The sequence below is a fragment of the Callospermophilus lateralis genome, chromosome 3 (assembly GCF_048772815.1).
Source record: "Callospermophilus lateralis isolate mCalLat2 chromosome 3, mCalLat2.hap1, whole genome shotgun sequence".
In the NCBI taxonomy this organism is placed as follows: domain Eukaryota; kingdom Metazoa; phylum Chordata; class Mammalia; order Rodentia; family Sciuridae; genus Callospermophilus; species Callospermophilus lateralis.
The window spans coordinates 194,774,293-194,794,694 of NC_135307.1; the positions used below are offsets into that span (position 1 = coordinate 194,774,293).

The 20,402-nt window shown below is 37.1% G+C and overlaps 1 protein-coding gene across 1 annotated transcript in view; it reads right to left on the reverse strand.

Moving 5' to 3' along the window:
- Positions 1-19,204, reverse strand: part of Stk4 (serine/threonine kinase 4) — a 97,269-nt gene extending 78,065 nt beyond the window's left edge. Inside the window, exons 1-5 of the mRNA XM_076852050.2 lie at positions 19,127-19,204; positions 13,243-13,323; positions 7,064-7,192; positions 4,607-4,721; positions 1,706-1,870 (exon numbers count right to left, since the gene is read on the reverse strand). Coding sequence (XP_076708165.1) covers positions 1,706-1,870; positions 4,607-4,721; positions 7,064-7,192; positions 13,243-13,323; positions 19,127-19,161 — 525 coding nt within the window. The 5' untranslated portion in view covers positions 19,162-19,204. The remainder of the gene's footprint in view (positions 1-1,705; positions 1,871-4,606; positions 4,722-7,063; positions 7,193-13,242; positions 13,324-19,126) is intronic.
- Positions 19,205-20,402: the final 1,198 nt, after the last annotated feature.

A 20,402-nucleotide genomic window follows, 5' to 3' on the forward strand; every position in this document is an offset into this window, starting at 1 on the left:
ATGAATGCTACATGCTAATCCATGCTACAACATGGATAAACCTTAAAATATAATGTTAAAGGAAAGAAGTAAAAAAAAAAAAGGTCATATATTATATATTTATATGAAATATTTATGTATGTAGATATAAATGAAATTACTGAACTAGGCAAATCATAAAGACATAAAGTAGACCAGTGGTTCCTAGGGCTGTTGGCAGAGGAGAACGGGGAACGACTACTACAGGGGAGTTTACTTGGGAGATAATAAAAATATTCTGGAATTAGACAGCGGAAATAGTTATATAATGTGGTAAGTATACTAAAAACAGTGACTTGTACATATTAGAGGGGTATATGTGTATATGATTCTGTCAAGACAGGCATTATAGCAATAAGAATGCTACAAGTAATTTTTGAGTAATCAACCAATTACTAAAATTATTATTAAGTGTAATGGATACCCTTAATTTTAATATTATCTCCTTATACAGCACCAAAAGAATATATTTTTCAATTTGGTTTCCTTATTAAGGTTGCAGTTTTTATTATATTGATATGGTTTACTTGTATATTTTAACCATTTGAGAGGATCCACAAATCATCATATTGAATAGCATTTGATTTTTAAAGACATCAAAACAATTCTGTACTACTGCGAAACCTCTAAGACTCCCTAACATATTCCAGATTTAACATTAAAACTATACATAATGTCAAATTCTGAACTAATGCTTTCTCTACACACACACACACACATTCAATCACCCAAGAAAACTACTTATATATAGCTTATATATAATAATGTTACACATTTTAGTATATGCCTATCTAGAATTATTTCTATTTTCTATAGAAATGCTTGGGTATTTCACAAAATCAGATAAATTCTAGGCTTCCTGTTTTGAATTTTTTTTTTCTTTTCACTGTTATACACTAGTGAGGTAGGAAGAGAAAGAGATGATCCCAGAACCAAATAAGAGTGTTTTCAGTATAGTAACTGTCAAATACTACATGGAAAGTGAACAAAATAATGTTATACCTTATTTAAGAAAAACAATTTGGATTTATTCTTCTTCCTTTTAAAAACGTGCTGAGTAAGGGTTGGGATTGTGGCTCAGTGGTAGAGCACTGGCCTAGCACATGTGAGGCAGCTGGTTGGATCCTCAGCACCACGTTAAAAATAAATAAATAAAGGTATTGGGTTCACCTACAACTAAAAAATTTGTGCTGATATACTTCAAAAAAATTTAAATTAACATTCCATCATTTCTTTAGTTTTTATAAGAGTTAAAAACAAAGTTAAATTATGTGATTTAAACCCCAAGATCTAAAATAACTTATTGGCTCTTCTGAATCTATTTGTAGATTCTACAATTTTTTTATTAACAAATTGTTAATAAAATTAATTAATTCTTTTTCTTCCGGTATGGGGACTCAGCCCGAGGCCTCTCACGCTAGCTAAGCACTCTACCACTGAACTTTACCACTGAACTATGTCCCAGATCCTGCTGTTTTCCCATTTTATGGACCTCTCCACCTTTTTCCATTTTCTTCAAAATTAATGATCCTCCTGATTCAACCTTCCTCAGCCTCCAGAATAGCTGGGATTATAGGCGGGCACCACTGTGCCTGGCAAAGTCAAGTACTATTTTTTTAAAAAATAAAAGGAATTGCTTTCCCAGAACAGAGCTAAAAGTATCAATACAAGTAATATTTTTACTTACTGTAAGTTGACCTGCTACTCCAAAATCTGCAAGTTTTGCATGTCCTTCTGTATTTAGCAAAATATTTCCTGCCTTGATGTCTCGGTGTATTTTTCTCATAAAATGAAGGTATTCCAGTCCCTTAAGTGTTGATTGTAATATTGTAGCTATTTCATCTTCTGTTAGCTGAAAAAAGAAAATAATAGTTCAAATTTTATCTATTTACATAATACATTAGAAAAGGGAGGAGGGAAGGTTCAATTTAAATTCCTTTCCTTGACTATAAACTAAGATTTTATTCAACCCATTAGCAGCTTATAATACCATCCACATGCTGGCTGATCCCAAACTCAGAATTTCCTGACAAGATCTCTTCCCAAAGAGCATATTCATATATCCATATATGACATCTAACTCAAAAGCTAATAAACTTCATAAGCAGAAGTTTTTAGCTTATGGTGACTTATGCAAGTTCTTGAATTTCTCTTTATCTCAATTTCTCAATATATAAAATAGGAATATCATCTTTCTTTGAGAGTCATAAAAACCAAGTTATATGCTTCTCTACTATGTGATAAATATTTTTTTAAAAAGCAATGTTTTTTGTTGTTTCCCCCACACACACTTCTTTGGGTAATCATGCAAGGCCCTGGTTCAATCCCCAGCACCAGACACACACACACACACACACACACACACACACACACACACACACACACAATCAAACGGTTTATTATACACCATGATTAATAAGGGTTTAATACTTATCACACAATCAATAAATATTTAACAAGCACCTATAGTGAACCAGGCATTATACTAATAGTATTAAAAACTGGCAACCATTTTTCTATGTGTTTTAATGCTAAATACTGCTTTTTTATCTTATTAAATCCTTAAAAAAACTAAGTGAGACAGACGTACTACTATTGTCATTATCATTTTATAAAAATGAAGTTAAGGCACAGACAAGTCAAGCGATTTAACTTGTTAAGTAATTTAAGGCCTCAATGCTAATAAATAATAGTTTCCATGAAAGTTCAAACACTATTAGCAAGGTAACAGGCTAGAATTTACGGTACAAAGAGAGCAAAGCTCACGACTCAACTTATTCCTTATTCTAACCAGCTCAGCCAATTAAAGTGGCACTGTGCAAAGAAATATAATGGAAGTCACAATATAATTTTACATTTATAATAGAGCCACATTTTAAAAAAGAAACAACTAAAATTAATTTTCACAATATATTTTACTTAACCATATAACTCTGGCGCATATTTTATACTTATAGCACATCTTGATTCAGACCAGCCATATTTCAAATCCTCAACAACCATACATAGCTAGTGACTATTGTGCTGAACAATGCAGAATCATAACATTTGGTAAAACAATGGGTAATAATTAAAATTATAAAGAACCATCAAAATTAATTTTGGGTTGTTTTAAAATACTTGAAACAAAACAACTTCATGTTGCACACAAGCAGCTTTGGGTGCCATTTTCTAAATCAATAAATTACTCAAGCTTTGTAATTTCCTTAAATTCTCTTACATTAGGATAGTCTGCCTAGCTAAATTTTTATTATTTTTATTTATTTATTTACTTCTTTTGTGGAACTGGAGATCAAACCCAGGGGCACTTTAACACTGACATCCCCAGCTCTTTCTCTTTTTTGAGACAAGGTCTAAGTTGCTGAAGCTATCTTCAAACTTGCCATTCTCCTGCCTCAGCCTCCCTGCTGCAGCCGGGATTACAGGTATGTACCACCATACTTGGCTTATTCCTAGCTTAAACCTTGCTTTTTTATTAAGAAAACACCATCAATTCTGTATAGCATAAATAAAGAAAAGGAGATAGTGGTATGAATAATCCAAAATTTATGACTTAAGTTTCAAAGCAGACCCCACCTTATAAATTGTACAGTAATGCACAATTTATAAATACTTTTATATACTTTTAATAATTATCATTATTTCAATTTTTCTATCAAGACCAAAAACCAAACAAACCCAAAAGGCTAAAATTCCCTTGCTCCTCCTACTCCTAACCACTCACAATCTATACAGAAACCAAATTATCTTTTTAAAATGCAAATCATCTCCTACAGTTTCTCCTTTGCCTATTTCCTTCTAACACACAAACATGATAAACTCATCCCAGCTTCAGGGTCTTTGCACTGGCTATTCTCCACTTGCACTTCAGCTGCTCCTTCTTGTCTTACTTTACATGTTACCTCTTTGGAAGGACCTTTCTCAACCACCAACTGCACTGTAGTGGCCCACCAGGCACTCTTATCACTGTACCACTTCATCCTGATTCATTTTCTTCATAGCACTTATCAATATCTTGTATTTTGTTTCTAATTTCCAAGTAATTTGTTTTTGGTGCCCTACTAGAAAGTGCACTACCATGAGAGTAGGGTTGTATGTTTATTAAGGCCTAAAGCAGAGTTTTAGAAATACTAACTGAATGAAAAAACAGAGTTTAAGCAACTGAAACAGAACTATAACCCAGAAATCTTAGGTCTTATTCTAGCAATCACATATGGCAAATAATTTTCCATAATGAGATTATTCTCTGATTAATATTAAGTAGAAATTAATCTAAGAACATGTTGGGTAAAGAGAAATCCAAATTCAAAATTAAACATTCAAAATTCATTCCATAACCAGGATTTGAGAGTCATATTTCCCACAGTAAAAAATAAAGCATGTTAAAAATCACTAGATCGAGTTGATGTCAATATTGCTACTTGTAGGATATGATAAAAGTCAAGAAGAGTAAAGAACCACAGAAAAGGTAAAACGTGACAGTCAGCTCTCTAGATATGGTAGTAAAAGCAGCATGTGAACAAAAGGCAAGAGAAAAGATGCCACTAGAAGACCAGCTCAGCATCATTCCTCTAGAAAGTAAACTTACCGTTTTATTTCGTAATCGAATGATATCAGATACAGAACCAGCACCACAGTACTCCATGACAATCCACAAGTCTGTGTTCTTAAAATAACTGCCATAATATTTGACTACATGAGGACTACAGAGAGACACAACACATATTAGTGAATGGCCTTCAAATGTTTAATTCATTCTGTTAAACATATGAAAACTAATTTCCATCTCAAAAAGATCAATTATTTCTAGTTAAGGCTAAAATAAGCACTCTCCTGATTAAGAATATAAGATGGGCTAGGTTTTCCAAAAGGTAATAAATAACAGAAGTACAAAAAATGGTGGGTACTTTAACAAGCATTTCTAGGTTTACAATTTATCCTCAGAAAAGAAATATACATTCAAAAAGAAATAGTTACCAACACAGAACTGTTAACAAAAGTGAAAATTTAGGTACCATTTAAATGTACATATATGACTGCATGACTAATGTGATTCTACAACATGTACAATCAGAAAAATGAGAAATTATACCCCTTTTATGTATAATATGTCAAAATGCATAAACACATTCCACTGTCATGTATAACTAAAGCAAATAAATAATAAAAAATTTTAAAAGTCCATTCAACATTAGAGAATTTATTTAATAAATTTAATAAATAATGATATATCTATACAATGAACATCATAATTCGTGAAGAATGTTCTAGAGGAATATTTGATAACATAAGAAGATACCCTATTTTCTAAAAATAAATAAATAAAGGCTACAAAAGAGTAAGTACAATAAAACTCCAAAAAGACACATGGATACACATATCAATACTTAACAATGTTAAGTACAATGTTAATCTGCCTTCTGATAGCTACCTCTAATTGACTAGATTGTTATTAGGGCCAAATAAAGTTGAAGAAAACCCAAAGATGACAAAACTAACTTGGCTTCATTAACTCTTAGAATTTCAAATGCTCCTTCATCCTTGGGAAATATGCCAACAAGGACAGGAGGGAAAACACACACACACACAAAAAGAATATTAAAAAGAAATGGGTGACCAGATCTCTAAGGTTCAGATCCCCACTTGTACTCTCCCCTTCCTTCAACTCCTGTAGCATTTACTGTCTCTATGAGGTACCTTCTATTGCAGTATGTTCTATACAGTTTTGTACTGTTGAATAGATTTCCCTGCACACATATATGCTGACCTGTCCAATCAGTCTATAAACTCCCAGGATTGTGCTCAGTCTCTGTATTCCTTACAGTGCTTACAGAGTAGGATATTCAAAACATCTCATTAATTAGGAACATATCCATATCTTATTTGGACAAAGTCTCAATTTGCCAAATGGAAAGAGTTCCCATAATGGATCTCATAAAGGAGTAAAAGAAAAACCGCTAACTGAATCTGGCCAATCCAATCAAGAAACATGGAAGTTTATCAAGTAGATGGTAACAACAAAAACAGGAAAAAAAGAAAGGGGGAAGAAAAAAAGAGAAATTTCAAAGTCTAAGGTTGAAGCTTTAAAAAATAGGAGGTACTGGGCTGGGGATGTGGCTCAGTGGTAAATGCCTGCCTCACATGTATGAAGCACTGGGTTCAATCCTCAGCACCACATAAAAATAAATAAATAAAGGTATTGTGTCCATCTACAACTGATAATAAAATAAGAATTTTTTTTAAATAAGTTATAAAATTGCAGCCATTTTTAAAATAAGAAAATTTTTAAAAAATAGGAGATACCAAGCTGATCTGACCATAAAGAACCAATGTAACTTCAAGTCCAAAACATTCTCGACCCCTATTTCCAACTCCCTGGAGCTAGGACTGCCCTTAACTTTATGTTTCTCTCTAATCTAAACAATGCTGGGGAAGCCTGCTCCATCACAGCAACGAAACCATGTTGTCACGGAATTTCAGTGCAAACCACGTGCTTTTCTGCGGTTGCCTTTTAGCCTGACTTCCTGCTTACAACATTTGGCAAATCTTAGTTCCTCAAAATTAAAATACTTAACTACTCTCAGCTTGAAAAAAATTTCTAAATGTGAAGTAAGGAATAGTAATACATAAATAAGTATTCTTTTTTTATAGGCAAATCTAATAGTCGAAGGTTTCTAGAGCTAAAAATCATCTGAATTATCTTGTCTTAGCTGTCTCTGTAGAAACACTCTCTCATAGGAAGTAAAAAGAGATCATTATCAAAACAAAACCAGAAAAAGCCAGCACCACATTCTGCCTCTTCTTCCTGGTTTCAGGGCTCACTGAAGGAGGGAAAAAAAATGCAAAAACAGAAAAAATAATTTAGCAAGGAAAACAAAGCTTTTTCATCATATTTCTTTCTAAAAAAGAACATGCACATGACCTTACTGACCTCTCCCTTCTACAAAAATATCTAAGTAAAGGAATCTTTAGGTGTCATATTCTAAATATAATCACAGCAAATTCCAAACCATATTCTCTCCAAAGGAGTTCCATGTATCTTTACCTGTCACATTGCTGCATTATAGAAATTTCTTTGATAATCTCCTGCAGGTCTGACTCCACAGGAACTTGTTTAATAGCAACAATCTGACCAGTCTCTTTGTGGATAGCTTTGTATACACTGCCATAGGACCTATAATTGGGGGAAGGAAAATATTCACAAAATCAAAGGCAAGCCAAGAGATAAGAAGTGGCACAATACAACCAATTTACAATTCTATTTATCTAAGTGTCTAATACATACATACTTAGCTACGTTTGCAAAATTGAGATAGCTAAAGTACTTTGGGGAAAAAAATGACTCCTTAAAAATTTTACATCTAAATTTATGAATTATGAAATAATAATAGCCTCCATGAACTGTATGCCTGATGTTTCCTAGAAACTATGCATATTTCAGTGTATCCTTATTTTAAAAAAAAACGAGTAAGAGGTGATTATTCCTACATTACAAGTAAAGGTGAACAGGTTTAGAGAGATCACATAATTTGTCCAAGGTTACACAAGTAATAAATAAGTGATTGGTTCAGGATTTGAACGGAGGTGTCTGAATACCATGTTAGTTTTCTCTCCACATCTACATTGGAATACAATATTGAAGTATTTGTTTCCTTACATTCACTATGGGTACCATAAGTTCTCTGTCCTTATTTCCCTTACTTGTAATAGTGCTTAAAATATTATATAAGTTAATATTAGTATCAAATGAATACTGCACATACTAAATTTTTCACCTTTATTCCATCTTTCCATAAGAGCTTATTATTAAAATAGCTTACATATTAATTCAATTTGGAAGCTTTAAGATTAGACTTAGAATCTAAATCACCACTACAGATTAGCTATTACTTATAAACACATTATTAGTTTTGTTGTGCTTCAATTTTCTCATGTGTAAAATTATAATAATATAAACTACCTTAGAAGATAGTTATGATGGTCAATGAGATACCATCATCATCTTACATAGATTTTTCATTGGAATCCAGGTAGGGTCTCAGTGAAAAAATGAGTAAACTGTCCTTCATCTTTCCCAAACACACATAACATCTTGGTTGGGTTAAAAAAAGGAAAAAAAATTCAAAACAACAGTGCTACCTAATATGTCAATCTAGCAGAACATTCAAGCTGCCAAAAAGATGCTCAAGAATAATTTCAATGTCAAAGTAACATAAATTTTTGAAAAAAAAAATCTATCCTGAGCACATAAAAAAAATTCTATCAGAATTCTTGTATTTACAAAACTAATATGAGGGGGCTGGGGTTGTGGCTCAGTGGTAGAGCGCTCATCTCACATGTGTGAGGCACTGGGTTTGATCCTCAGCACCACATAAAGATAAATAAATGAAATAAAGGTACTGTGTCCATCTACAACTAAATATATGTGTGGGTGTATACACATAAATACACATACACACACACACACACACACATATATATATATATATATATTTTAAACTAATATGATGATGCTTAAACAAGGCATCAAGTACCCTTTCACTACAGAAAGGTCACTGTTGACCTGGGTAGAAGACCCAACCTCTGCCTCTTCCTCCTTGCTAAAACAAACCTTGATTTGTTAGGATGGCAATGTTCTTGGTCCCAAAGGATAAATCACACTAGCCAAGCCAGTCACAATATTCTTTTTCCCTTATATCAGTCACTGAACCAGAAACAAGCATATGACCGACTTCTAGCCAATGACATTTGACTAGAATTCTGCTGAAGGTATCTGGTAAAGGTTTTCTTTCCAGGTAAGAAACAAGCACACAAGAAGGCCCATTTCCCCCTGCCCCTTCCCTTCTTGCTTTAACTATTGTCATGTAAGGATGAAGCTTGAAACAAACACAACCACATTCAGATTATAATTGTCCAAACACCAAACCATTATTGGGTCAATTAATCATTTCAGGAATCTCTTACCCCTAAATTTATTGTTTAGTTATTAAATGTCTTTATAGGTTACCCACTAACTAAATATTCTGTTAGTCCCATCCATAGGTATTCTTGATACACTAGATCCAATATATCTGAAAATATATTTGAGCTTTATTCGGAAATAGTAATTTGGCTGGATGCAGAATTCTTCTTTTCATTCCTTTTTTTAAATTGTTTTTAGTTGTAGATGGGCACAATATCTGTTTTATTTATTTATTTATTTTATGTGGTACTGAGGATCGAACCCAGTGCCTCACACATGCGAGGCAAGCACTCAACCACTGAGCTACAACCCCAGCCCCTTCATTTCTTTTTTTTTTTAAGAGGAAAAAAAGTTTATTTGGGGCCGGGTGTGGTGGCACACACTTGGATTCAGGAGGCTGAGGTAGGAGGATCTCAGGTTAAGGCCAGCCTCAGCAACTTAGTGAGGCCCTAAGCAACTTGGCAAGACACTGTCTCAAAATAAAAAACAAAAAGGGTAGGAGGTAGCTCAGTGGTTAAGTGCTTCTAGTACCAAAAAAATCTGGGATTCATAGTTTCAGAGATTCAGTTCCTGGTCAGCTGACTTCATAGCTCTGAGCCAAAGGCAAGGCAGAACATCAAGGTGGAAGAGCATGGCTAAGAACAGCTCAGGATATGGCAACCAGGAAGCAGAAAAGTCAGTGCAGATTCTTTTCTATCCCTGGTCCTATGTATATTGATTATAAAAGACATATTTATTTAAACGATTTTATAATAAAGAATTAAATATTTAAGATAATTAATTTCAATATTTTAAAAGTATTAGAAATAGAGAGATCTCTGCATGCACTCACTTAGCAATCATGACCAGAACAATCTCCAGACCTCCCCTTTGTGCTATCTTTTTTCTTTCTTCTTTGTTTCTTTCTTTCCTCAGTACTGGAGATTGAATTCAGGAGTGTTCTATCTCTGAGCTACTCCCCAGCCCTTTTTAAATTTTATTTTGAGACATGGACTTGTTAAGTAGCATGGGCCTCAATCTTGGGATCCTTCTACCTTAGCCCCCAAGTACCTAGGCCTAGCCCCCTATACTGATGGCATACAAAATTCCAATAGCTCATATGAACAATTAACATTCATGATTCCACATATTGCATTTACAATAATCTGAAGAAATGTAAGAGCCAGGCCCTGTAATCCCAGCCACTTTGGAGGCTGAGGCAGGAAGATCAGGAGTTCAAAGCCAGCCTCAGCAATTTAGCCAGGCCCTAACCAACTTAGCAAGACCCTGTCTCAAAATAATAAATAAAAAAGGCCAGGGATGTGGCTCAGTGGTTAAGCACCCCAGGGTTCAATCCCCAGTACCAAGAAAAAGAGAGAAAGAAAAGTTAGAAGACTTCAAAAATCATGCTCACTTAAAGGCAAGCTCCTTATAAGATCTGACTCCTTACGTTAACCAAACTAATGACTTAATGAATGTTTAACTGGCAGAAAACAAATATGGTGAAGTAGGAGTTTCACACAAGTCACACAAGGCAAAATCAAATGGAAGTAATACAGTATCTTAGGCCAACCTAACCACGTACAAGTCTTATTTGTCTGGTGCACCTAAAGTCTTTCTCCTGGGTGTGCTAGCAGTCACCATCTGGCTGCCTCTTTGCAAGGCCACTCCCTTGTATAAGTACAACCCTGGTGGTCTCTCTGCCAGTTAAAACAGCACTGAGATCCTGGGACTGCAGCAAAGCAGAGCCTATGGAATCTGAAGCCCAGGTCCCTCACATTGCACTGGGTTTGTGTGGGCCAGTCTGGGTCTAGCAAGCCTATGGAATGCCAGAGAATAGAAGAAGTTCCCCCAGGGGTAGCACAGGTTGGAGAAAACTGGGCTCTCTCCAGATCAGTGAGTCCTGAAGTGCACATGGGGATGGAAGGGGCTGGCTACAATGGTGGGAAGACTGGAAGAAGGCTTGACAGCATCTTTCTGTCGGCTCACCCACCCAATTGGTCCGACACAAACCAGACTGGAGCTACCATCAAACTTTAGACAACCCCACCTACAGCAGAGAAGGAAAGCTGAGAAAATTTTTGAAAGCCAATGAAAACTATCATTCAATTTTCCATCAAGACTTTGCTTTTTTTTTTTTGTTTGTTTTCCCCCTCTCTCTCACATCTCTACCATCTTTGAATCCAAATATTTTTCATACATCAATTTATTGAACAATGAGATGTCTGAATAGTACATTATGTTTTTGTTGTGTATCCTTATATTTTTACTTTTTAAAAAAAATCTGTATATATTTTTTCTCTCACCTATCCTGTCTCTGTGGATTCTCTTTCTCATTTCTCTCATACTAACAGCCAAACTCTATTAATTCCTTCCTCGCTCTTATTATAAATTTTTACCTCTATCTTCTCTTCTTTTCCCTCATAAACATCACATCTTACATTACTTCTGTTCCTTCATTGTCCATCACTAAAAATAGTAAACCCTTTTAGCAAACTTACTGTTCATATTGTAGACAATAATTGAACACATCACTTCTGTTTATTATGACAAAACTGTAGATGCCTTTATAGTAGCTATTTCGTTTAAAGGTGTATATTGTTTGCACTGGATACTGTTAATATTGGTCTTCCTCCTTAAAGGCGAGGTCTAGAAGCCTTCAGGGACACTATAAGACTTACAGAGTAGAAACTGTACTGCCTCAGAACAGTATGAGATGGGAAGACACACAAACAGCATGAAAAAACAAGGGAACAAAGCACCTCAAACAAACAAGATGTTCCAACAATATAATTCATAGATAACAGAGTAGAAGACACACAGTTAGGATGATCTTCGAAATAAAAGATGGTACAAGAAAGAAAATACAGGAAGTAAAAGATTGCTTCAATAAACAGGCAGAGATTATAAAAAGGAATCAAGCAAAAATCCTTGAAATGAAGGAAACAATAAACCAAATTAAAATTTCAATGGAAAGTATCACCAACAGACTAGACCACCTAGAAGACAAAACCTCAAGCCTGGGACAAAACCTGGGACGAATGGTAGAATGAGACAGACATTATTACCCTACATATGTATGATTACACTACTAGTATGACTCTGCACCATGTACAGCCAAAGAAATGAGAAGTTGTGCTCCATTTGTGCACAATGTGTCAAAATTCATTCTACTGTCATGTATAACTAATTAGAACAACAACAACAAAAAAAAAAAAAAAAATAGAAGGGAGACCAGTATAATAGAAGGGGATCAGGGGGAGAAAGTGGAGGGAAAGGGTGGTACTGGGGAATGAAACTGATCAAATAATACTGTCTTATTGTGTGCATATATGAATATATTATAACAAATCCCACTGTTATGTATAGTTATAATGCATAAATAAAAAGGAAAAAATTCTCCCACACATGTGCATAAGTTATCTTTAAAAATGCATAAGAAATTGCTATAATGGGTGCTTCTGGGTGGCTGAGAGCAATAGAGGGAAATTTTTTTATTGTATACCTTTTTATACTTCTTGAATTTTGAATCATATGAATTTACTATCTATTCAAAAAAGGTGCTCCTAATATTTTAATGTCTTTGTCATTACGGAAGATATAAATAATCTGGGTTAAATTAAAAGGGTATGTGAAGCATTTTTAAAAGTGTAATGTAACCCTTTCTGTATCATAAACGTCAATAATAGCCACTATTACTAAATATAATTTCAGCAATATTTTATAAACTCGTTCACAAGTCTGTATTCCAAAAAGTCCATTGGTTCCCAAACTAGGATTATGAATTCCCTAGGAAGGTGTAAAGGTAATGACCATCTTTAAGTTATTTACTATATTTCCCAAATCTGTAATAACTAAAACACCAAATTTTGTTGGTTTTATTGAAACCACATTTTTGCATATCAATCAGAAACCATTAGCAGCAAATAAACATATATGTCAGATTTTTAAAACTTCTAATAAATTTTAATCTAATTAGTGCTGTTAACTAGGTAAAAATAATACAAACCTCAGATTCTGGAAGAAAAAAAAATAGATATACTTGATACTAAACACTGGGAATTATTAAATCTTTTTATAATGGTGATTAGTGTAAAGTGAAGAAGGGTGTTCCGAGGGTAAACGTACTACCCACCCAACCTAGACTCATGTTGATAGTCAACATTTTTTTCTTTTCCTTGGATTGAAGAATTATTTTCATGAGAAAGGCTCACATCCTTCAGGTGCTGGGGCAGGAAAAATACTGTGACCCACTGCTTTACCTATATTTTCTCCACACTCACCCTTCTCCAAGTTTCTCTAGGACATCAAATACTTCCTCTGGTTGTTTGGTTAAACTATCCTCATCCAACTTTTTCAGCTGCCTGTGAAAAGAAAATAATATAAACATGAGATACATTTTACTTCCTAACAACTAAACCATAAAATGAACCACTTATTTCACAATTAGTATCCTAGGAATGTCTTTAGTAATAAATAACAACAAAGGCAAGCTAAGAAACTTTTTTTTTTTTATTTTTATTTATTTATTTATTTTTAGTTTTTGGTGGACACAACATCTTTGTATGTGGTGCTGAGGATCAAACCCGGGCCGCACGCATGCCAGGCGAGCGCGCTACCGCTTGAGCCACATCCCTAGCCCACGCTAAGGAACTTTTAAGGGACACTGAAGGACTATTCTGTGGGAGAAATAAACTAGTTATAGGTCACGTAATAAGCAAAATCAGGACAGAAGGTGAGGAGTTACCACAATTCAGACTTCAATTCAACATATAGAAGAATCTTCTAACAATAAAAGTTGTCTTACAATGGTGTTGACTGCCTTAAGACCCTAGGTCCCCACTGTTGGAAAATTTAAATAGAAAATGAACTGCCATGTGGCTAAAATGCTACAGTGGATTCAAGCAAAAACTACATCCTTAGAATCCATTTAAATCTTTAAAGTCCATAAAGTGACATAGTCATCTCCTCAGAAAAGATGTTTAATATAAGGTTAATTATGTACTGAAATATGAATTGGACTAGTTGCCAAGGAAAACAGGAGATCTGAGCATTTTATTAGCAAGGTTTTGGTTATTTTGTCAAAACACATAAGTTTATAGGTATCACAGAAACAGAAAATGAAAAGTATACATTTAGACTTGAGTAAAAGTGAAAAAGATCTTGGCAGTTGGGAGTTTCAGCATCACAAAGACCCTCCCACATATAGCTATGTACTTAGACTAGTCCTCAAAATCAAAGATACATAGCTGCTCACCATCTCCAGACAGTTCAAATGTCACCAACTATACTAGACAATCATAACATACATAAAAGTTAACAAGTCAATATATTTTTTAAAGGAAGTTAGCTTTTTTAAAAAAAAAAAAAAAACTTTATTTTTTATGTGGTGCTAAGGATTGAACCCAGTGCTTCACATGTGCTAGGCAAGCACTCTACCACAGAGCCACAACCCCAGCACACAAGTCAATATATTTTTAAAACTATGATCTCCAAAAATTATTAAGAGGCTTAAAGAAAGAGCTTCCTAAGGAATATCTGTGTGTGTGTGTGTGTGTGTGTGTGTGTTAGCACAATGTCTACACAATGGCTTCCTGAAATTACAAAGGACAACAAAGAAAAGAGAGCTAAGGAAATGGTAAAATATGGAAGTAGTTAACCTGGAGATTTCTTATAAAGAAAAAGGTTTAAACTAGCTGGCTACACAATACCAATTCTTACAAGAAAAGACCTGAATTTAAAAATACACACACACACACATTCACAAATATATACTTTCATAGAGAAAATAGGAAAATCAGAAGATTAAAACAAAATCTGACCACATCAAATATATCTACCAATAAACACTGACCTCAAGAGAGCAATTGCACAGAATTTTATACGTATCAAGGACTATATATAATAGACACTTTATATATCAAGAACTCTATGTAATAGAGAAATGGAGAACTAACTACTTAAAGTCATTTGCTTAGCTTGTCTTAACCTGAAGATCAATAAAACACAATTAACACACTGACCTTTTAGGGGGATCGGGAATGAAAAGATCCCCAAATTAAATTCCAATGACATCATAAAAACTCCCAACTTCAAAAGAAAAGACTGAAGTGAAACTCCTCTTAAACTTACATCAGAACTGAAATTTCTATGAATTTAGAAATTAGAACGAAAATATCATATGCCAGGGTTTTTGGTAAATTACAACTACATAAAAGTGGACAGGGACTAGGCATGCTAGTGCATGCCTGTAATCCCAACTACTTGGAAGGCTGAGGCAGGATTGCAAATCCAAAGCCAGCCTGAGCAACCAAGTAAGATTCTGACTCAAAATAAAATAACAAGAGCTGAGCAGAGGGTTTGCCTTGGAATATAAAGCCCTGGGTTCAATATCCATATTGAAAAAAACTAGTGGACAATACTTTATTCATCAAGTATAAAGTTTTATAAACAGTTTATATAAAGAAAGATCAAATGTGTTTCTTTGAAGTGTTGACTCTTGTGGTTTACAAAAAACAAAACTCACTGTTTCAACTATGCTACACAGACCACAAAATAACAAAGGAAACTGTCACTGGCATGAGAGACAATTGCAAGGCTCTGATAATACTTTGGCAGACAAACTTTATATGACTGCTCAGATACTTTTTTAAAACAATCTAAGTGGGTTTTTGTTTTTGATCTGGGATTATTTAAAACAACATGATCTTAAAGGAGCTTTATATCTCTGTTACCCAGTAACCAAAAGATGGTCAAAAAATGTCTGTTAAATGGATCAACAAATGTAAAGATGCGAATCATACTTTCATCAGCCATCTTTGTGAGTTATAAAAATAAAACAGAATTTCACCTAAAAAGTATTACTAGATTATCACTGGGTGTGCCCTGTAATCCCAGTAGCTCAGGAGGCCTAGGCAGGAGGATCACAAATTCAAAGTCAGCCTCAGCAACTTGGCAAGATCCTAAGCAACTCAGTCGATATCCTGTCTCTAAATAAAATACAAAAACAGACTGGGGATGTAGCTCAGAGGTTGAGTGCCCCTGAGTTCAATCCCCAATACCGAAAAAAAAAAAATCACTAGATCATCGACAAATAAAATTTCTATGGAAAATCTTTTGATAAGTGACTCACAGTGATATTTTACACAATGAGTCTTCATGGCATGGGGTACTACTACCAAAACAGCCTGATACTGCAGATGCAGCTCTCTCAGCTAGACTTCCTCAGGTCATAAACAGCTTCAGGACTTGCTCATAACCAACAAGCCTGATCCATACAAAATCCATGAACCAAATACTGGAGGATGCTCTTCTCCAAAGTCAGACAGTTACAAGGATGGCTGGCATCCCAGGAATGCACTCTATGTCTTCCACTAAGTGGCAGCTCACTTTTTATAATCACTGAGTCTCATGTAAGACACCAATCTATCATGATTCACTTGGTCAGACACAAATGTCAAACTCATGAACACAAAGAGCATTTCCTGCATTGGGACTATTGGAAATGCATGCCAACATCTGTATCTTTCCAAGCAAAATAATTATTTTTATGAAATGTTTACTCAGAAGTCTGGCTATTTCTCAAACCTCTTTCTTCCATCTCAGAACTCCTGAAAGCTTCATTTTATTTAGGTATACTTATCTCTCTTTCTGAACAGAATTCAATATAGGCTACCACAAATATAAGATAAATAAAAATTTTTTAATGAGAATGACATTAAATGTTTTCCCTTACCCCAATACATATGTTGAAGTCCTAATTCCCAGTACCTCAAAATGTTACTGTATTTTGGGCATAGGACCTTTAAAGAATTAAGGCAAAATGAGGTCATATGGTTGGACCCTAATCCAATATGATTGGTGTCCTTCTGAGAACACAGGTACAAAGAAAAGACTTTGTGAAATCAGTCATCTATAAACCAAAGAGAGATTACAAAATAATTCTGCCATCACACCTTATTTTTGACTTGCAGCCTTTAGAACTATGAGAAAATAAATTTCTATTGTTTAAATCGCCCAGATATGATACTTTGTTATGGCATTCCTAACAAACTAATATAAATGATGGTAAAATTCACCTGCACAAATTAAGCAGTCTACTAGTTATAATGAGCAAGAGAACACCAGTCATTAATTCATTCCTGCAAAGCTCTTCTCCTGCACTTTTACTACACTTTTTTTTTTTCATTCAAAAGATCTAGGAATGAATTGGGTATGGTGGTGAATGCTATAATCCCAGCTACTCTGGAGACTGAGGTAGAAGGATTCCAAGTTTGAGGCCAGTGTGAACAACTTAGCAATACCCTGTCTCAAAATAAAAAAAAAAATAAAAAGGGCTGGGATCATAGCTCAGTGGTAGAGCACTTGCCTAGCAAGTGTTTATCTCTATGTTCAATCCCCAGTAATGGTTGGTGGGGTGAATAATGAATGAGCATGTCAAAAAACAAAAAGGTTTACTCTTTGCCCAATATTACACAACATGAGGGGCAAAGAGAGAAAAACAACACTCGGATTCCTAATCTTCTTTTTAATTAAATGAAGGCCTTGGAGAAAGAAACCAAGGAGAAAGAGTAAATGTATTTCAAGGGGAAAAAAAAAAAAAAAACAGTGTAATTGGATCATTATGATGCTATGCTATATCAAATATACTCTAACATACACAATAACTGTGAAACCAGGTATTTCCAGAAAGGCAAAACAGTGAGACAGTTAAGAACCGGGACTTTGGACCAGACCACCTGGTCATTAAAATCTTAACTCTGCCTCTTTCTACTCCAGCAAATCACAAGCCTCTCCGTGCCCCAGTTCCACCATCTGTAAAATACAGACATAGGGATATCCACCTATTTCGGCTGTTGTGAGAATCCAGTGAGTTAGTAAATTGAACCTTATGAAACCACCATTTTTACGGTTCACAAGGGTCAAATCGAAGTTTCACACGGTTCAACAAGGAGACACTGAAGAACAGCGCCTGACACCCTGTAAGTGTCTATGGGTGTAATGATTACGGTGATTACAGTCTTGACACACTATGCTTGGTGAATCATGAGCCCGTCCCAATAAGCTATTTGCCTTCTGCAATGTTTGTGCACTTCAAACAACCCCCCAATAGTGCTGCCCAGGCTGTCCATCCCTTCCCTGCACCTCTGCTGGCTGGCACTCCCACACACTCAACACTTCCTACTTTGGTGCTCTTTCTGCTGCAGGAAGTCAGAAGTCTTCTCCGTGATACAGAACTTAATGACACTGCACCTCAGTGTGTGCTCCCTCCTTTTCTCCAAATGTGGCCGGGTGGCAAGAAGACCCGGGAGTCCACAGCAGGAATCCACGATACAACTACAACCAACCCCGGAGTTCAGACTTTCCAAGATCAACCAACCTCCCTGATCTTAACCCAAAACTATTCCGGGTACCACTGGGATCTGGAACTAATGGTCGCCGGGTCCATGTGTCTTAACTCAGGGGACCCCAGCTTGCCCAGCCTGAAAAGATCTTATTTCCTTACCTACCTCCCAAAGTTGGGTTTTGAGGGGCTGAGAAGGGTGTGGAGGAAAGTAGGAAGGCACTCCGGGCATCAGTAAAAGATGCCACCAGCATCCCTCAGTGGGCACACCACCAAGAACACCCTCCTAAATGCTGTCCTCCATCAACTTCTCGGCGGCTAGAACCTCGACCTTGTTTTCGCGCAATTTCGGCCTCCGCGGCACTGCTCTTCCGCGCAACGCCTTCCCCCGACTGCACGCCCCCCTCAGGTGGCACTGAGGACCCTTAAAACGTCCATCGCTTTTCCCCCGCGTCACTTACACGCCCCTCGCCGGCTCTCAGCCAGCCTCGGCAACCCCCAGCCTCGGCGCTCCCTGGGCGAGAGCCTTGCCCCGGGGCCCCGGGCCTCGGCAGGTGTCTGCCCAACTTGCCGCCACGTTCCTCAGGACAGGACCCCCAACGCGAGCGCCTCCTCAAACCAGCCCCGCGTTGAACGAGCTCAGCAGCTTTGTGGGACCTTCACCCGCCAGACGTCCCCCTCCCTCGGCAGGTGCCCCATCAGCCAAGTCGCCTGGCGCAGGTCCTCCCCTCTGCCGGGGCTCCCTCACAGGTGTCCCCCCTCAGCCAGTTCCCGCCTTTCCCGCTCTCGCCCCAAGCCCGTCCTCTCATCCAGTGGCCCCTCACCGGCGCGGCGGGTTCCTCAGCTGCACGGTCTCCATGGCGCTGCCGGCAGCGGCCCAGCCCCGCTCACTGCTCCATCCTCCCCCGGACCTCCCCGAGCCCGCCCCGCAGACCCTCCCACACTTCCGCTTTCTGCCTCTACCGGAAGCGGCGTGAGGCTCGCGGGCTGGGCGGAGCCGCGGGGAATTGCTTCTGGATCACGTGGTGCGGGAGTGCGTCACGTGGTGCTGGCCCGGGTGAGCCGCGGAGACTCCTAGCGGCGGAGTGCTCAGTGGACCCGGGTGTGTGGAGGCAGCAGTGTGGGTGCGTCGCGCTTCGCTGAAGTCTCCGTGGATTCCCCGGGCTGGGAACCCATCTCTGCTTCAGAGTTTCCCCCATTTTAGAAGCAGATACTGCGGTTTCTAGCGAAGCACAGACTCCATAAGGACTGTTGATTTTTTTTTTTTTTTTTTTTTGAGCGGGGTAACGGTACTGGACCCAGGGGTCCTCTACCGTTGAGCTACATCCTCAGTTCTTCTGAGAGAGGGTCTCGCAAAATTGCCCAGGCTGTCTCCTACTTGTGACCCTCCTGCCTCAGCCTTCCAAGTAGCTGGGATTACAGGCTGGGCTGCCACACCCAGCAAAACTGTAGGTTCCTAACAGGCCAAGTTCTACACATTTTGGAGAGTCGCTGCTCCAAGTATCCTTGGAGCTATTTACGGTCTTCTACTTATTCACTAGTTGAACTCTAGTCTCAGCTGATACACAATGGAAAACATCCCTCCTCTGTTCTCTTCCTAGGATTTTTCTGTGATGGACTGACGTGATGGCCTCTTTCCACAGATTCAGCCCAGTAGTGCCCAGTAAATATTTCTGCAGCAATGAAAATGTTCTGTATATGTGCTGTCCAAAATGGTAGCCACTAGTCTTATCTGATTAATGTGAATGAAAAAAACGAATTTTAAATTTTATTTAAATCTAAATAACAAACCTCAGCCAAGCACAGTAGGTTTATTCCATTGCATATATTTTTGCGTGTCTTTTTTATTTATCAGCTGACATATCTTTGGGTTGCGACTTTTTAGCAGATGACTTCCCCTCCCATACTGGGGATTGAAGTGGGGGGGGTACCACTAATTACATCTCGAATCCTTTTTAGTTTGAGACAAAATCTCCCTAAATTGCCCAGGGTATCCTCAAACTTGTGACCTTCCTGCCTTGGCCTCCCAAGTCGATGGGATTACAGTGGCAGCTGACAGATTTTCAACTCAGAGTTAACCATTTCATCAAGGCCACATTA